The sequence below is a fragment of the Carcharodon carcharias genome, chromosome 9 (genome assembly GCF_017639515.1).
Source record: "Carcharodon carcharias isolate sCarCar2 chromosome 9, sCarCar2.pri, whole genome shotgun sequence".
Lineage (NCBI taxonomy): Eukaryota > Metazoa > Chordata > Chondrichthyes > Lamniformes > Lamnidae > Carcharodon > Carcharodon carcharias.
In genome coordinates, this window is record NC_054475.1 from 6,400,407 (window position 1) to 6,419,917 (window position 19,511).

At 41.1% G+C, this 19,511-nt stretch overlaps 1 protein-coding gene across 1 annotated transcript; it reads right to left on the reverse strand.

Annotated features, from left to right (window-relative positions):
- Nucleotides 1-348: 348 nt before the first annotated feature.
- Nucleotides 349-18,281, reverse strand: LOC121281729 (CMRF35-like molecule 1). Its single transcript, XM_041194637.1, has 6 exons — nucleotides 18,162-18,281; nucleotides 11,001-11,336; nucleotides 10,652-10,688; nucleotides 6,729-6,829; nucleotides 3,031-3,086; nucleotides 349-766 (listed from the first exon to the last, which is right to left on the reverse strand). Exons 1-6 carry the CDS (start codon nucleotides 18,199-18,201, stop codon nucleotides 575-577), a joined length of 762 nt encoding a protein of 253 aa, XP_041050571.1. The 5' UTR covers nucleotides 18,202-18,281; the 3' UTR covers nucleotides 349-574.
- Between the last annotated feature and the right edge of the window lie 1,230 nt (nucleotides 18,282-19,511).

A 19,511-nucleotide genomic window follows, 5' to 3' on the forward strand; every position in this document is an offset into this window, starting at 1 on the left:
CATGAGCCACAATTATTGCTACTTCACAACAATGCTTTTTACATTAAATTGCTAAATATTTCAAAGAATATTATTTTGCCTACCCATAATCAGAGAAAAAAAAATTATGCCTTTGCTTAAAAAAATTTGTCAATCCCAATTTTAGTCCTTAACAACTTTTTGGGGGAGAAGTCCAGATTTCCACACCACCCTTTGCTTAAAGCAATGATTCATGACATCACCCCTGAACAGCTCTGATTTTAAGGTTCTGCTCCCTTGCTTTGGACACCAACCCCACATCCCCCCACTGCACCCCCCCCTCCCTCCAGCCCAACACCCCCAAACCCCATCTAGAGAAATTCGGTAGGTAGAGAGAAACTATCTGTTTCAGAGGGCACTTTAGAGAAAAAAATTCTGAGGATTCAAGCCACTGGTAAATATTGGAAAAATTCAGGCACTCTGCCTAAGATATTTCCAATATGCACAAGGTGCAAAATTATACTCATGCTGTAAAGGAATAATTTACAATTTACAGGAATATCATTCTTCAGAAAGTGGGTCAAAAGCAGCTTGTAGAGATCATGTTGGAAGAACATTACTTTTTGAATACAACTGTGGAATACTCTGTAGGTTCTGATGCAGGATGCTCGGTAACTGATGGTTTGATTGCTTCCTGACTGTTGGAAGGTTTCACATTATTGTAAGTAGCGGAGTCCTCCTGAGGGTGATTGATGGGCTGAATTGTCACAGTGGCATAAGTAACTCCTCCTTCCAACACTCTGGACAACTGAAGATAAAGAATAAAAGTATGTGATTGAGGGAAATGAAGCAATGAGTCAATCCATCACTAAAATACAAAAGTGAAAATTTAGGTAATCCTTCATTTTAGAAAATAAACGCACTGTGAAACTCTAAAATAAATAGGTAGTGAAATCAATATTACATGCAACTGCTTGAGTTAATCAGTAACTTTGTTTTTGGAAAGAATTTTAACCATTTCAGCACCACTGTCACGCTCATAGAAAAGTATATTGGCGGATCCTTTTGCACAATTTGATGTATAAAACTTAATAAGTGACTGATCTGGTTGCTTGTATTGCAGGATCATGTATCTTAGCTTCAAAGCAATTCTCCAACCAACAAAAACCTAGGCCCCAAAATCCTGATTGGGCCTTGGATGTATTCTTCTGCAACAGACAGAGACCAGAAAGAGGGGGAGGAATTGCACAGCTGAAATTTTTCACAACGTGGAGGATGGCAAAGGGGGTGAGTTTTCTATTGTCCCCCCTGCTACCCACCACCCAACCCCCCATTCGACCCCCAGACCTCTCAATGTCAAGGGGGCATGTTGGCAGGGAGCTATTTCCATTATTCCCTCATGGGGACATAAGTTTCCACCAGCTGGAAGATGTTGTGAGTGCTCCTGGGGCCCTGTGAAAAGACCTGAAAATACTTGCAGCCTAAGACAGCCGATTAATGCAAGGGGCCCAGAGCCCCCATGGGCTACAATTTTCAATTTTGCAGGCATAGTTGGCCTGCTGTGAATATAGAGCAAACTCCATGCCTTGGATTGGTTCTGTGTTCTAGGCTTTCCTCCATCATAGGAACAGGAGGAGACCATCTAGCTCCTTGATCCTGATCCACCATTTTTAAAAAATTCATTCATGTGATGTCAGAATGCCAGAATTTATTTGCATGACCCTAATTGTCCTTGGAAAGCCTTCTTGATCTGCTATCCGTTCTCTTTTTTTTTTACAGACTGGTTTGGTACAAGCGAGTTGCTTGCTAGGCCATTTCAGCGGAGATATAAGAGCTAGCCACATTGCTGGGGGTCTGGAGTCAGACTGGGTTAAGGATGGCATGTATGCTTTCCCAAATGACATTCATGAACCAAATGAACAGAGTGGTAGTCTCAAGTCACTAATCCTAGCTTTTGATTCAAGTTTATTTAATGAACTGAATTTAAATTCCCCACCTGCCATCGTGGGATTTGAACTCATGGGCTGGAATTTTATGGGGTGCCATAGTCCCTGGCCACCACTCCCCACCACCACCACCACAACACCTGGTTAAAATGTCAGGGAACAGCCTGCCCAGGTGAAGAAAGGTTGTCTTGCAGCCAGTTAACAGCTGATAGGCTGGTAATTGGCTCGAGATGGGACTGCTACCCTACAATTCCACCTCAGACAGCGGCCATCCAATCAGAGGCAGGCAGGTCTCCAGTACCGGCAGCACCAACGTAAGTGGTGGCCACTGCCAATACTGCACTTGAGGAGGTGAGCTGCGCTGTATTGAGTTGTAAGTGTTTTGAGGGTCTCGCTGGGTTCCAAGCTGGCAGGCTGCAACAAGGGGAGTTGATTTGAGAGACCATGGGGAGGAAGGGACCCTGTTGGGAGTGGGGGGTGGAATAACACCTCAATGGGCCCCTCTGATGGGCCCCGGGATCATTAAAAAGAGACCCTGTTCCCCCTGCCAGCCTGGTGGGGTCGTCACTTGCCATGGGCCTCTCCCGCTGCCAGTTTAATTCAGCGGGATGAGGTCTTTAGTGAGCGTAATTTGCCCACTTCAGGGTCTCAGTTAGCCCACTGATGACTGGCCACCCAATGCCACCCCTGTTGCCAGTAACATTGTGGTGTAGGGTTGGAATTTGCACTCTCCCTGCCTTCAAACCTGCTACAGGGACAGGGAGAGTGTAAAATCCAGCGCCATGGTTTTAGATCAGTAAATGAAATCTTGTCGAAATGTGACCTATTTTCATGTACCCAATTTTGCCCTAAATCCCTTAATACATTTGGTGAACAGAAATCTATCATTTCAGATTTAATATTAACAATCAATTTAGCATTAACTGCTATTTGCAGAGGCGATTTCCAAATTTCTCCCACTCTTTGTGTGTAGAAGTGTTTCCTAACTTCATTTCTGAAAGACCTGGTTAAAAGGAAGTTCAGATGAATGTGCGAAACATGTATGCCCATCATACCAACTTCACAGGCCAGGAGATTCCACAAGTATATGAGACCACCCAGTATTGTCAACAGGTTATAGCCTTACCACAGAGTTTGACTTCGGAATGGAATTTTCTATTGTTGATTCCTTCTCTCTGTTGTCTGAAAAATCCAAACGTAAAACATGAGCAAAGCAGCAGGAAGATTCAAAATGTGACTGTTTTTGTGTGGTGTTAAATGCTGAGTTTTTAAAAAATTAAATTGCACTCTTTGATATTCCCTATTCAACAGTAGATGAAATATGGGGATAAATGAGAGTGTTGAGGTAATATACTTCCTGAGTAGCTGAAAACTTCAGTTAAAACCTTGGCTCACAATTAATTACATAAGGAGGCATTAACATCAGACATGGGTTTACATTAGATGCATATTGTTAGATAAAATGCTTCCAGTCTGTGTCAGGCAGTTGCATTAAATCTCAAAATATATTCTGATATCGCTTCTCTACTCAATTGCCTTTCATTAACTGCAAATTGAATATAATTAATTTAATGTTTAGCTATTTGTGAAGTTTTTTTTTCTGTTTGAATTAATGAATCGATCACTTTTAATATTTCTCTTGGATGAAATCAAAGGGAAAAAAAAGCCTTAGCCTTCCAGTCGCTATATCTCAGCTTGTCCCCCATTCCCCCTCCCCCCACCCCCCACTGCAACGACAGGTTTAACACTTTTCACCCAGGACAATAAGTTTCCTATTATAGAAACTGACCAATTTTCATCTCCATTAGAATGAATGGAACTTAAAAGTAGATGGTTTTTAGAGTGGGTGACAAATCTACATCAGTGGTTATATGCATAGGTGGCGAGGTGAAAATGTCTTTCCCGGCCCATGTTTAAAGTTGTGTGTGTGCGCGTGGCTGTGAAAAATACTGTACAGGCCGTGTTCTGTGTTCACAAAGCAAAATAACTTAAAGGTACCATGCAGTGAAAAAAATTTGGCCATGCCCAACAACAACATTTTACAGGAACATTGTCCACAGTCTACATTCTTCCTGTTCCTTCTCTGCCATTTTGTTTGCCTTCCACTCATTGAAACTCCTATCTATCTCCGTGAGGCTCTCGCTGACTTTCACTCCTGGCTGCCTCTATCTCTTTTAGCCAGAATTTTACGCCCTGTGGGTGACCTGAACGAATGTGAAATAGAGCAAGACGACGTCGGGCGAGTGTCCCGCTGTCACCTCTCACTGGCGCGATATTTCGCTCGCTGGGTGCACATGGCAGTGGGCAATTAAGCCCATCAACGAGGAAATCAACAGCGATTTTACGTGACCCGTCCACATCTATGGTTGGCTTCTCCCAGGCGGCGTTCACATTTTTGCTCAAACCTCGATCCGGGGCAGGATGAAATCTCCGTGGGGAAATGAAATAAAAAGAGATAATCTGGGTACTGGTTTTTATGAGGTGTGCTTTCAGGTGCTTGATTGTGTTGGACTTTTTTTTGTCGTATCCTTTAGTCTGTGGAGGTCCGCAGCTTCTTGGGGCAGCTGTCTGCCTTCAGGGGGCTCTCTCGAAGCGCTCACCCACGGCCTTGGTTACATTGGCACCCGCCCTCTTTCTGCCCTCACCCTTGCAGCGCTGAGCATTTCAGTGCACATGTCACGTGGGTTGGCCTTTAATTGGCCAGCCCGTGTGAAATCGCGGTTGGGAGCCGATCGCGGCCAAAAGTGCCCATTTCCTGTCTGCTCCTGGGCCCGCCGATCGCGTGCGCCTGACACCCGGAAAATTCCGGCCTTTGTTTCTTTTTTCTCCCTCTCTGTTAGAAAAATGGATGTTCCCTTACACGCAAATCTCAGTGGCCTTGCTGCGATTCACTGTGAATAACAATAAATAAGTGTTGCTGCAAAGGTTTCGAAAATAAACATGCTTGCCTGTCTGCAAACGTTACATACCCTCATTCAATACTTGGATATTTCCGCCGCAGAATTAGAGTGGGGAACTGGTCATTCAACTGAACCATTGGAGAGATTTTACATTAATTTCACGTGTATCCATCCAGAAATCCAGCAAAAACTGACACAATATCATTTATAAGAATCCCCCAAAAAGCTGACAGGCAAAAATATGGACTTTATGACATTCTTGTAACTTAAGTTGCAGGCTTCACTTTTATTGTAGACCTAAACTACTCCCAGTTTCATCCAGGCATAGCACAATGCTGACTTATGGCAAGGCTGCCATGGAATATAAACCATCTGTAACCTTCTCACACCCACTTTATACCAGGTTACCTTAATATTGGTAACCATAGAATAAGGAATCAGATGAGGATTGATCTGTCACTTATCTGCAGTTGTACTGGGTTACCTATCCTCAAATTTATGCCTTTCATATTTCAATCCTCTCCTGCTGTTGGTTTGATAAATGATGTAAAACCAATTAAGATGCATTTTTTTGAGCCTTTCCAATGGTTGGAAGGATATCTGACATACTAAACTGTGACTTCCTTTAATTGACTACATCTCTTTGAATTCTAAGCTGCACCCATCCTAATCTTCACCTGGAACTGTAAGTCATTCAGCACAAAAGGCTGAGCTGTAGAGATTGAGTGTCATCGAGAGATTACGATCTGGTGAGATTTGCACTGGTGAACTAGCTTGTGTTAACAATATAGGAATTGGCCCCTTTACCTGGTCATTTGTTTCACTTGGAGTTTGCAGGACCTTGCTGAGCATCCTGTCCTATTTAACAATAATGATGGCACTTAAGAATTAGCCACTTGGTAGTACAGAACTTGAGTATTGCTAAAAAAAAAGAGGTTCTGTCGAAGAGACATTTTTGTCTTGCACCCATCTGGACAGGTTTGCAAGGACATAAATTGTTATTGCCTTTGAGATTTGGCATTCTTGTGAATCTAGTCCTGATGAGTGCAAGATGAAAAGCTTTGACAGCATGTCTCTTTTTTCAGCCATACTCAAAAAAAATAGTTCATTGAGTGTGAAGTATCTCAGGGTATCAGGGTACAGAGAAGCCTGTATAAACAGAATCTCTTTTTGTTTTCTGTATGTCTTTGGATTTGAAAAATATCTGCCTGATTCAATTATTCTAATGGAATCTAACTCTGAATAGTATTAACAAGTCAGTAAATTACTAGCAATTCTGCACGTGATGATCCATCAGCTAATTTAATACTGGTAGTTCTATTTACAAAGGGATCATTTGATATTTGACAGCTCATTCATATATCTTGCTTTCGATATTTGTTTGAGAAATTATAATTGTTTCACTTCTTTATCCAGTACCAAACTGGAGCATGGTCTTGTTTCTCCACACACAAAAGATAGAGAAAATACAGACAAGTGGTCCTTTTAATTAAGAAATAAAATCACCTTTGTGTTGCTAAAATGACTCCCAAGCATTTTAAAATTATCAGCAAGAAACAATACACATTGCTATGTGCCACATACAAATTGCCACAATGTTACTGGCAATCCTGTCACTATTATATTGTGCTGAATGGACACTGCAACAGAGTTCCTATTCTTCCAAGGAGATAAAGGAAGTACCGTCACTGTTGGCTCACTACTGAGCTTGGTGCCAGGTTGAAGTGAAAATACAAGGAGATTCCTGCCCTGACAAAGGGTACATACTCTTGAAATGCCTATGTAGGTGGGAGCTCAACTTGCACGATCCGCTAAAGGTCACCCCCATATCACGTGATTGGTTTTTTTTCTTTTTTTGTTTAACTCGGTTGAAAGATGGATTTATTTTGTTGCGTGGGAAAATTGGTTTTATTTCAGAACTTACCGTTATATTTGTGCTTCCTTATTTTGTTGATGACTAGGATCACAAGTGCAAGAAGCATCACCGTCAAAATTCCAAAGATTAGTCCAAGCGTCAGGAAAAGTCTTGGTGGTTAATGAAAGACAGTGAAAAATTACATGAGTATTGGGACAAATGCAATCAGCCACACGTGGTCCAGGACATGCTAACATGCACAATAATGCAACTTATTTCAAAATCTGTCGAATCTTCCAGATGATAACATAGGACAACTGATGCCTTTTCCCACCATCAAATCTTGCCCCTCTTCCGCTGTCTCCTATTTTTAACTTTCTAACTATGTCACAGTTCTTTCTAATCCATTATGGAATTAAATTCATGCAGGGCTATTCCCACCTCTCAGCAAGACCTCAGTAAACGAAACCCTAGAGAAATAGCCCAACCCATTTAAAAAAAACATTGATTTTCTTTTTCACTTACCTGCCTTTCTGAGCCTTTCTGACAACATGACCAGCAGTAGTAAATGCTTAATACAACTTGACATCCGTAAGAACCAACAATTTGCATTTATATAGCACCTTTAATGTAGCAAAATGTTCCATGGCTTTTCACAGGAGTATTATCAGACAAAATTTGACACTAACCCACATAAAGAGGTATCAGGACAGGTATCAACAGCTTAGTCAAAGAGAAAAGTTTAACAGAGTAACTTAAAGAACGAAAATAGTAGAGATGTGAGAAGGTTTAGGGAAGAAATTCCAGAATTTAGGGCCTAGGCAGCTGAAGGTATGGCAGCCAATGGTGGAGTGAAATAAAACTGAGTTCTCGGCACAGTTTAAGTCATGAAGGTTAATGTTACAGTAATAAAATTAATTTTGACATTGATTGCAAGAGAATCATTTATTTCACCACCACAGTGTGAAAATCCTAAGGATTAAACGATCATCAAATAAAAAACTGTATGCGCAAAATTGAAACACCCCAGCATGCAAATGGCTAAAATTTAGAAAACACTGCATAGCAAATAACGCAAAATATGCTTTTCTAACATGTTAGAAAAGGCTAAACTTTCCAATGTTCCATTGTTTACCACCACTGGCAGGCATGAGGTGGAGGGGGTGAGGGGGGAGGGGGGGTTGGTTGCGGGGGAGGGGGCAGGGTGGTGGGGGGGAGGTTGCATCACATCATGTTCATGGTGTGGAATTTTATGCTAGTGGAATTTTACAGTCCCATCGAAGTCAATGGAGTTTAGAATGGCTTGCTGCATCTTATGGCACCATCCCTGCCACAATGGGCCAGTAAAATTCCAGCCCATGTCTGCTGTAAGCTAATTGTTGGAGATCGATTATGATTAATCAACAATTCCATTATCATTATATTGTGGGCTGGCCAGGGTGGTAGAAGACTAACTAGGTGGGTCTCGCTCTCCCTTTTTTCTAGTAATTCCTATGTTCCTAAACTCAGCCCCCAGGCCACATTATATCACTCATAGACCATGAAAACTGAGTGTGTATTGACTGCATAGTCTTTAACTGACTCTGATAAGTGTCAAGCAAGCCCCAATACTGTCTTTCTTTTGTATCCATAAAACAATCAAGAGCTTATTACTTTGTCACTTAACCATTGGGTAAACAGAGGAGCAATGAATCCCAGTCTGACTTGCACTGGGTCACCCCTGAGCCTTGTAGAGGATAGCACTCATTACATAAATGTTGAATCACGCTAAAACCCAGGGGAATGCATTTCAATCAACACATATCATCACAAAATTGTCTTACCACTGCAAACAGTGATGATCTGCTGTTAAGTAGGGTAATGGTGAATATTACAAGTGGTTTTGGGTGAGGATGTTTAGCTATTGTAGCTCTAGTTGATGTGCAAAATACTGCACTCAAAGTATGGTATGAAAGCTACATTTCTCTAAAGCTTATAATTAAACTTGTAGCAAAAAATAACTTAACAATTATACTTTTAAATAATTCACTTCTGTCACTTCAAGTTTTTTTCTGGTTACTTTTTAAATTCTCACCTGTGTCTTCAAATCTCTCCATGACCTCCATGCCTCCATATCTCAGTAACCTCCTCAAGCCCCATAACCTCTCAAGATACCTGCATTCCTAAGAATCTGGCCTCATTTTAATTGCTCCACCACTGGCGAGGCCATGTCTTTGGCTGCCTGGGAATTTCTTCCCTACGGCTCCCTGCCTCTCTACCTCTCTTTCCTTCCTTAAGATGCTTCTTAAAACCTACCCCTTTTGGTCATCAGCCCCAATATCTGCTTATGTCAAAGCCAAATTTTTCTTAATAAAGCCCCTGTGAAACACATTGGGATGCCTTACTGAGTTAGAGGTGCTATACAAATGCAAGTTTATGTTGTTGCAGTGGCACTCATTTGAGATGCTCATAATAGGTGAAATCACATTGCAGATCACTCCTATTTCTTGAGCTTTTACTAGTGATGGGGATAATTTTACTAATTCATGCTCATGGCAAGGAACAATCATTTTAATTTCCAATGCACTCAGGACTCCTCACTAGTACCACAAACCTTTAAGGATCCAGTTATACAGTTGACTGATGGCTGAAAATTGGCAAAATTGACTTGGCACACATATAATTATAACGATACCTACACCAGAATTGAAAGCAAAACAAAAAGAAATCAATCTTACATATTTACTGAGGCATTATTGCTGTACATAAACTAATACAATGAACAGGACTGTGAGGTTGTATGGTAGAAAAATGCTTTTTCATTTATGAGGCTGTCTTTGAATCCAACTCAAACTAATTGAAATATGATCTCTTCTCCTTGTTTACTATCAACCATAAACACTATCAATATCCTGGGGGGTTACGATTTGTCAGAAACTGAACTGGACCAGTTATGTATAAATACTGTGGCTACAAGAGCAGGTCAGAGGCTGGAAATTCTGAAGTGAGTAACTCACCTCCTGACTCCCCAAAGCCTGTCCACCATTTGCAAGGCACAAGTCTACAACGCACGAGAAACTTGATACATCCTGGATAAGGCAGCTTGCTCGATTGGCACCCCAAACACCACCTTAAATATTCAGTCCCTCCACCATTGATGCACAGTAGCAGCAGCGTGTACCATCTACAAGATGCACTGCAGCAATTCACCAAGGCTCCTTTGACTGCACCTTCCAACCATGTGACCTCTACCACCTGGAGGGACAAGGGCAGCTGATACATGGGAATGCCACCACCCACAAGTTCCCCTTCAAGCCACATTCCATCCTGATTTGGAACTATATCACCATTCCATCATTGTTGATGGCTTGAAACCATAAAGGTCCCTTCCCAACAGCACTATGGGTGTACCTACACACATGGACTGCAGTAGCTTACCACCACCTTCTCAAGGGTAATTAGGAATGAGCAACAAATGCCCTGCTTCCCAGCAATGACCACATCCCTTGAAAGGATAAATTTAAAACAATACTCGAAAGGTTTGAGTTTGATTAGCCTAAGCTTGGTGCACAACACCCGTTTTTCAGCACTTGTTGACAATTTGTTGGCAACTAGGCCAACCAAATGGCTGGACGCAAATGGAATTGGTGAAGGAGGAAGTTGCCTTCAGAGTCTAAGGGGTGAATTCCTTCAGCGCTGTTGCTTCATCAGGAAAATTGTTCATACGTGAGAACAAGAATTTTCCATTGAACCTCTGCTGAAGTTGCACTAGTGGATTGGGGGGAACACCCAGGAAATTCAAGAACAATTTAAGCTGGTGTTGATGCTGAAAGGGATGTTCATTCTACATCATTGACATTCCTCATCTAGGGGAAATGTCTACCTAAACTTCACCCGAACAACAAAAGCACAATCTCGCATATGGCAAACGGACATTTCTCATTATTACACTAGTGCAGATATACATAAAAAAATGCTCAGAGTATACCAGTTCAAATGCATTTGTCATTTACCTTAGTCTTTCCTTGTCCATAGTAAGTGACTTTGGAGCTGTTCAAAATGATGTACAAAAATATTATTTGATAATTTACTAGCCTCATGTTACAGATTCATTATCAAGATACATTTGCAGGGATTGCTGATTGAAATTCTTCATTTGGTAGAATGATCAAAACATAGCACGTAGTTTTACAATATTGTCCTACCTTTTTAGCAAAATTTTAACACCTGACTGAGAAATCAGGATCTTGGAGATTTTGCAAAATATGTACCAAGGTCTGCATCAAATTATATAAACCTGTTGTATAATATAAATATATCATTAAATATATACATGCAAATAAACAGATATTTGTGTCCTACCTTGAACAACGTTAAGTTTTATGGGACTTAGTAGATCCAGATTGTGGTGTCTTGCTATTCCACACCAGTACCACCCCTTATCGTTTTCTGTTATTTGTTCCATATATACCCTAAGTTCTCCTTTTGCATTATCAGCTCTCACTTTTATTCTGCCGTCTTGGCTTTTCCTTTCAGAGCCTTGGGTTTGTACTAAGATATTACAGCTCCTTTGGTAGTAGCCTCTGCACCAATACTTCTGATAATCGTGATAAGATGTGTCGAAATTGCATATGAGTTCGAATGATTCCCCCACTGTGGCATCTTTTGAGCTTGGCCCATTTATTGAAGCGTGCGTGACTGTAAGTGTGAAAATATAATAAACTTTAAAGTTAAACATTTCAGAGAAGCATAAATAAATTAAAATTTGTTCCTTTCTCTCTTAAGTGTTCCACTCATTTGTTTTTCCTGGGACCTTTGGCTCTTTGTTGGCTTTTCACTCCTTTATTCTCTCTGACTGGCTCCCTCATTGTTTTGCCAGCAGTTGTCTGTTTTTTGTTCACTAACTCACCCCCTGGCTTCAGTATTGCCCCTCGTATCTACGTGCTTGTTAGCAGTTTACCAAGTTCTGTTTCTTTCACATGTTTAATGGCAAAGGCACAGCAAGAAACATAAATGTACTGGGTTGGCGAAGGGGATTTGGATCAGACATTGGTGGGGAGAGGGCTACTGGGAGATTCCAAATTGCACATGGATTTCAAAGAAGCTGTGGGTAGGGGCCTCGTTGGAACATCTGGGGGTTGAGTTTGTCCTGGGATCCAAAATCGCATTCTGGACCAATTGAAGTTGTAGTGGGTCCAGAGTTGAAAATATGCCCAAAACTTATGCAACTGATGCAACATATATGAATGAGACCGAAACAGGTGGCATAAATTTCAGTAGGAGTGAGAGGCTAGATGGTAGAGAAGTGAACCCATATTTTTCGAGAATGGGGCAAGGTATGGGGAAAGTAGCAAGAGGTTAGAGTTTGCCCCTGGGGCTAAAAGTGGAAAGTTCATGATAGTGAGAGTTCTTGTGTTAGAGGAATGCTGCAAGGGCATTGAATGTATTGTTAGGTACATGATCGACTCTTAGTGCGAGTGCTAAGATGAGGCTCCATTTGATTTCCTTGATCCTGTTTCTCCAGTTTAATTTTGAAAAGCACTGGAGGTGGGGGGGGCAACAAATCTAATAGCCCCAAATTAGAGTGAGGCGATCTGCCTTATGCCCTAAATCTTTAGCACCACTGTACCATAACGTTAGACTTTCGGTGTGAGGCTTTAGAAGCTTCATATTATGTTGTTGCATGATTACAACACAGAAGGAAGCCATTCAGCCCAGACTGTGCTGGCTCACTGCAGCTCAGCTAGTCCCACTGCTCCACCCTTACCTCATAGTCCTGCAATTCTTTTTCTTTTTAGATAATTATCCAGTTTCCTTTCGAAAGCCTCTAATACGCTGTCAACTAATGCTTTCTAGATCCTCACCACTTGCTGCATAAAAGAGTTTTACACCATGACCTTTTGCGTTCACTAACTCTTGCGCCAATGGGTACAGTTTCTCTATATGTGCTCTGTCTAGACCCCTCATGATTTTGAGCACCCCTCTCTAACCTCTGCTCAATCTTTTAAAGGAGAACAGACCTAGCTTCTCCAATTTATCCACGTAACTGAGGTCACTTAACCCTGTAAATGTTTTGTGCACTCTCTCAAATGCCTTCACATCCTTTCTAAATCCTGATGCCCAGAATTGGACATGAGTTGAGGCTGAACCAATGTTTTCTTAAGGTTCAGCATAACTCTTTTGCTTTTGCACACTATGCCTGTAATTATGAAGGCCTTATAATCACTTTCTCAACCTTCCCTGCCACAGTCAATGATTTGTACACATTTACCCCCAGGTCCTCTGCTCCTGCAACACCTTCAGAATTGTATACTTTATTTTATATTGCCTCTCCTTGTTTTCCCTATCAAAATGAATCACTTCCCACTCTTCTGCATTAAATTGCATTTGCCAATTGTCTGCCCATTCCATCATACTCTCTTATTGAAGTCTATCACTATCCTCTTCACAGTTCACAACACTTCCAAGGTTTGTGTCACCTGCAAATTTTGAAATTGTGCCTGTCACAGCCAAGTCTGCATCGCATAAATCAGGGAAAGTAGTGTAAAAACACTGACCACTGTGGAATCCCTTATGTACCTTCCTCCAATTTGTAAAACAGCCATTCAGTGCTGCTCTGTTCCCTGTCACTCAACCAACTTCTTATCCATGCTGCTGCTGTCCCTTTTATTCGATGGACTTTCACTTTGCTGACAAGCCTGTTATGTGGTACTTTATCAGACTAAGAGATAATGAGAAGGTAAGTTGCAGCAGGACATAAGACTTCAGACATGTAGAACAATAGGACTGAAGCCATTTTGCTGTGAAGAAGAAGGCAATGGAACTGGCAAAACAGAAACAGAATTTGGTGGGAGGGAGGGAGTACAGACAGATCTAAAATGATTAAGTTGGCCCTGCAGGGGAAGAAACTTGGAAACATAGAAAATAGGAGCAGGAGTAGGCCACTCAGCCCTTTGAGCCTGCTTTGCCATTCGATATGATCATGGCTGATCCTCCCTCTCAACGCCATACTCCTGTGCTCTCCTCTTACCTCTTGATGCCTTTAGAGTCCAGAAATCTATCTATTTCCTTCTTAATTATATTCTGTGACCAGCCTCTGTGGTAGAGAATTTCATAGGTTCACCACCCTCTGAGTGAAGAGGTTTCTCCTCATCTCAGTCCTAAATAGTCTACCTAATATTCTGAGATTGTGACCCCTTGTTCTAGACACCACCCCCCCAGCCCCCGCCAGAGGAATTATCATCCCTGCGTCCAGTCAGTCCATCCCTGACAGAATTTTATATGTTTCAATGAGATCTCCTCTCATCCTTCTAAATTCCAGTGAATATAGGCCTAGTTGGCCCAATCTCTCCTCATACGACAATCCTGCCACCCCAAGGACCAGTCTAGTGAACCTTTGCTGCACTCCCTCTATGGCAAGTATATCCCTTCTTAGGTAAGGAGACCAAAACTGCACACAATACTTTAGGTGTGGTCTCACCAAGACCCTACACAGCTGCAGTAAGACATCCTCGCTCCCTTATTCAAGTCTTCTCACAATGAAGGCTAACATATCATTTGCCTTTTTAACTGCTTGCTGAAACTGCGTACTTGCTTTCAGTGGTTGGTGTACAAGGACACCCAGGTCTCTTTGTACATCAACATTTCCCAATCTATCACCATTTAAATAATACTCTGACATTCTGTTTTTCCTACCAAAGTGGATGACTTCACACTTATCCATGTTATACTGCATCTGCCATGTATTTACCCACTCACTCAACCTGTCTAAATCACCTTGAAGCCTCTTAACACCCTCATCGGTCACATTCCCATCAAGTTTTGTGTTGTCAGCAAACTTGGAAATATTATATTTGGTTCCCTCATCCAAATCATTGATATATATTGTGAGTAGCTGGGGCCCAAGCACTGATCCATGCAGCACCACACTTGTAACCACCTGCCACGCCAAAAAAGACCCATTTATTCCTACTCTCCGTTTCCTGTCTGCTAACCAATTCTCAATCCATGCTAATATATTACCCACAATCCCATGTGATTTAATTTTACACACTAACCTCTTATGTGGAACTTTATCAAAAGCTTCCTGAAAATCCAAATACACCACATCCATTGGTTCTCCCTTACCTATCCTGCTAGCTATGTCCTCAAAAAACTCCTGTAGGTTTGTCAAACACGATTTCCCTTTTATAAATCTGTGTTGACTTTGTCTAATCCTGTTGATACTTTGTAAGTGTCCTGTTATCACATCCTTTATAATAGACTCTAGCATTTTTCCTACAACTGATGTTACGCTAACTGGTCTGTAATTCTCTGTTTTCTCCCGCCATCCATTTTAAATAGTGGGGTTGCAATTGTTATCCTCCAATCTATCGGGACTGTTCCAGAATCTACAGAATTTTGGAAGATGACAACCAACCAAGCACTATTCCCATGGCCACCTCCTCTAGTACCCTGGGATGTAGATTATTGGGCCCTGGAGATTTATTGGCTTTCAGTCCCATTAATTTCTCCAGCGCTATTGTTTTAGTAATACTAATTTCCTTCAATTCATCCTTCTCACTAGACCCTTGGTTCCCTAGTATTTCTTGGAAATTATTTATGTTCCTCTCTGAAGACAGGACTAAAGTAGTTGCTTCATTGTTCTGCCATTTCCTTGTTCTCTATTATAAATTCTCCTGCAAGGGACCTACATTTGTCTTCACTAATCTTTTTCTTTTTACATACTTATTGAAGCTTTTATAGTCCGCTTTTATGTTCTTTGCAAGTTCATTCTCATACTCTAGTTTTCCCCTCTTAATCAGTCTCTTGGTCCTCCTTTGCTGAATTCTAAACCACTCCCAATCCTGGGGCAGATGGAGTGGGAATAAATGAGAGAGCGAATAAGTGGTACATTTATCAAAGTTTTGATTGGGAGGTATACCTGGGAAGATTTTGTGAGATGTGGTCTGGAATATAATTTAAATTATAGGAGTTAGATGTGATGTTTTGCAGAACAGTTTGTTCCTTCTCAGTCATTCTCGGATTTCCCCTTATTGGGTTCAACAAACAGCAAGTGAGGCTGTTTGTGTGGTTAATTATAACATCTATATCCATGTTGGAATCAGACATTCTCAGCTAGTTGCTGCTGTTCCAGGCACTGATGCAACCCACTGTAATAATGGCTGTGAACTTAGCCGTCACAGGCTAATGTGGGTTACACCAAAGTGCAATCTGAGGGGTTTTCAGAGAGCGGTGTATCATCTCTCCCCCCTTAGGCAGTCCCTCAGGATTGAGGATGACTTGCTTCCACTCCAGTTTGATGGGTTCTGAGATGGCTGATAAGTCCAATGCGAGATCTGCAGATGCTGCCACATGCAGAGTAGGTTCTGCTTCAAAGGTTGGGTAGATGTATTGTTTGGAGGTTTGTGTGCTCCTTCTGATGCCTTGAATTCGCCTCTTCACATCCTTGACCAAATCTCTTGAACGTGTTCGGTGCCTTCTTGAACAAACCTTCTCCATTTTGGTTAGTCACAAGCCAGGGTTTCCCATGAGCCAGCAGAGATGTTTGACCTCTTCAGGGGTATTTTGAAGACTCCCTAAAGTCTTTCTGCTATCGGCCTTGGGAGCTTCCTGCTGTGACCAAGTTCTGAGTGGAACAGATGCTTCAGGAGATTGGTGTTGGGCATACGAATGGCATTTCCCGCCCACTGGAGCTGGTTTTGAGTGATTAATGTCTCAGTGCTGGGCAAGTTAGCTTGGGAGAGGGTGCTGATGTTGGCATTGAAAGGAGGTGTATTGACCACACCTGAAGCTCACTACATCCTTTGTCATCTTTACAACACACATGGGTGAAGTCTGTGGAATGGTTTTGGTTTGTTTTTTTTTCTGTGTTGATGTAGACCTCAGTTCTGTATCTTAGTTTCTCAATAATTATAAAAACCTAAATGGACGATCCATAGAAAGAACACTTCACCTTTCCTATAAAGCAGCAATTATTTATTCATTATTTTTGAATTGATTTTCAAGTTATTGAAGTCTCCTTCTATCCTGACTTCTTGAGAACTTCTCATCTATGTATTTTGCCTCGATGTTGTGACCCCTGTCCCAACTTTATTTAAAGTGGGTCTGCAATGCTCTGGGTCTTTCAGGACATTGGAATGAGTCCCGCTTACATTTAGGTGAAGGTAGGAGAACCAGGGTTATGGAGAAAGAATGATGACACAATACATGTGTCTGCCATTCTTTAAAGGCCATTGTTGCAATTCATATTTTCTGATGGAGGGAGCTTCGCTGGATTATATGGCTGGGCAGAGGAAAATGGCAGTGCAAGACACCCAATGCGGCGAGGGAGTGGGGGTGGGTCGTGGTTTCTTTTACGTAAGTAAGAATTCAATTTCTGGTGGAGGTCTTGGAATACCGCGCTGGAAAGGGTGGGGGTTGGGTCGTGGGGGAACCGCTCCACAGACATATAGAAGATTGGAATGGGGCCAAAATGGAGTCCTCTTGTTTGTTAAGCATATCCCAATAGTGCAAAATATAAACAAACATTGCTTGTTATCAATCGTGCAAATATTTCATTATGTAAAAAGAGTCACTTAAATAAATCAGTCAGAACTATAACTAAGAAGTCAGGAGCTTGCAACTGTTGGACTGATTAGTTGCAAGATTCTGCCTATTTAACACAAGCGGCTGAAATTCCCCTTTTAGTCAACACCAGCATAAATCTGCATTGCTCTGTTTATATATCTGGTGACATGTCTATTTGAAACCCCGAAGACAGGAATTTCTCACCAGGTCAGATTTTGTTGCCACTTTGCATTGGAAAGTTTATTCAAATGTTGGTGATTAAAATCTCAACATTAGTAACAGTGATTAAAACATATAACAAAAATTTTTAAAAACTTCCTCCTTCTTTGTTTTGGCCTTTGTGGGAGTTACAGGAAGTGAAACATTCAAAAGATTCCAAATGATTACAATATAATATTTCATTTTCACTTAATATTCTTCCACATTTTGCTGATATGTTGATATTAAACAAACCTCTGCATTAAAGCTCTAACTCAAAATTAGTTGATATTTCTCATCTAAAATGCTATAAATAATGAGAATGATCAATTGAACAAGCCAGTACATTTAAAGAGGCTTGATCAGCACTAAGTGTAAAGTCCAGTTGTTACAAATTCAACATGAGCAGAAAGATAACTTGTCTGATCAGAAAATTCACCATTTCCAGGTTTGGATTTTTAGTTTCACACCAATCAAGACTAAAGAAAATGATCATTAAAGCAGGAGGCTTGAGTTTGTTAAAATGAGGTTCCGTTGCATTAATTGTTGTGTGAAATAGGAGACATATATTTATCCTTTTCTCAAAAGACAATCAATGTTGATCTTGAATAATAATTGTGGCTTGTCAAGCAGAAGATATTTCTTAGCAGGTGAATAATGTCACAAGGTTTTCATCAGATTACATTTCTGGTCAGACTGACGTAACTACACATTTCTATTACTTTCAAAATCAGAAGGAGACCAATATTTTCTTACCTGATAGGAAAGCAACGGACAGGAGAAGGGTAAAACCCATTGTTTTAATGTTTTACAACTAATGTTCCACGCACAGATCTTTACTTCAGTGGCCCTGCTTCTGTACTGCAACATCTAACCAGTCATTTCCTTCTCTTTAATGCTCGTGAGATCATGACCACGACTATTGCTGAGAATAGAAAGGACAGTTTTCAGTTGTGACACCCTCAGACCTTACAACATGTCTAGTTTGAATAAATAAGTACCAATGCATTCATGGTACAACACTCTGGTGCTATATAAAAGCCTAATTGTTTTATTTCTTAGTGTTTTTTGAAGCATTGGATCAACTGTTTAATTGTTAGTGACAGAATGATTGTTGCGGGTAGTGCTAAAATTGTACAGCTTTTTGCAATCTCTATTAAACCATTTAGATTCTGTACAGTGTATTCCATAAAATGTGCTTTGTGATGCGTTTAATTCGCTTCTCGCCATTTTCCTCCTTGGGATAATTTATCCAAAATTAGAAGCACAACTTCAATACTCTGCAAGCCTTGATGGGAGTTTTTAGAAAGCAAAATGCACAGGCTGTGTCAGCTGCAGCATTCTCACATCTGAGTCAAAAGGCTGTAGTCCCACTCCAGGACTTGAGCACAGAAATCAAGGCTGATGCTTCAATGTAGTACTGTGGGAGTGCTGCAGTGTCAGAGGTGAAGTTTTTTGGATGTGACTGCTCTTACTGTCTTTGGAGATGGCCGTAAAAGATCTCATTGCACTTTGTGGAAGATATCCCCAGTGCACTGGATAATATTTATCCCTCAATCAACATCAGAAATACAGATTATTGGTCATTATCACATTACTGTTTGTGGGAGTTTGCTGTGTACAAGTTGGCCGCAGTGTTTCCTACATTATAACAGTGACTATGCTTTAATAAAAAGTGTTTAATTGACTGGAAAGTGCTTTGGGGTGTCCGGTGATAACGATAGATGCTACGTAATTAAGTGCCAATCTTTCTTTTCCTTTTACAGCAGTTAACCCTTAGATTTATCTATTGCTAATCGGCAGAAGTATTGTGTTTGATTTTTTAAATTGGAATTCAAGCGATAGAAATGCGACTTTTATGTGATATAAAATGACTACCCAAGAAACCAGGAAGAGCTAATGTGACATTGCAGCAAAGTGAATTAATTCGCTGCCATTATTTAGCTGGCACTAGTCCTTGAGTCCAAATCTGCACCATATGATTAAAGCCTCCTTTCAGTCCGAGCTCAAGGTCATGTGCCTGAAATGCGTTTGACAGACGACACCCACAGTTTCTGGCTCACAACTTGAAACGGCTTGTGCTTCAGTAGCATTGGCGCTGGGTGG

Coding starts and splice junctions, on each gene's coding strand:
- LOC121281729 (XM_041194637.1), bottom strand. CDS start 18,201: ATGGGTTTTACCCTTCTCCTGTCCGTTGCTTTCCTATCAG. Junction 3,087..6,728: donor AAGGAAGCACAAATATAACG/GTAAGTTCTGAA, acceptor TGGATTTTTCAG/ACAACAGAGAGAAGGAATCA. Junction 767..3,030: donor TTCCGAAGTCAAACTCTGTG/GTAAGGCTATAA, acceptor CTTTATCTTCAG/TTGTCCAGAGTGTTGGAAGG.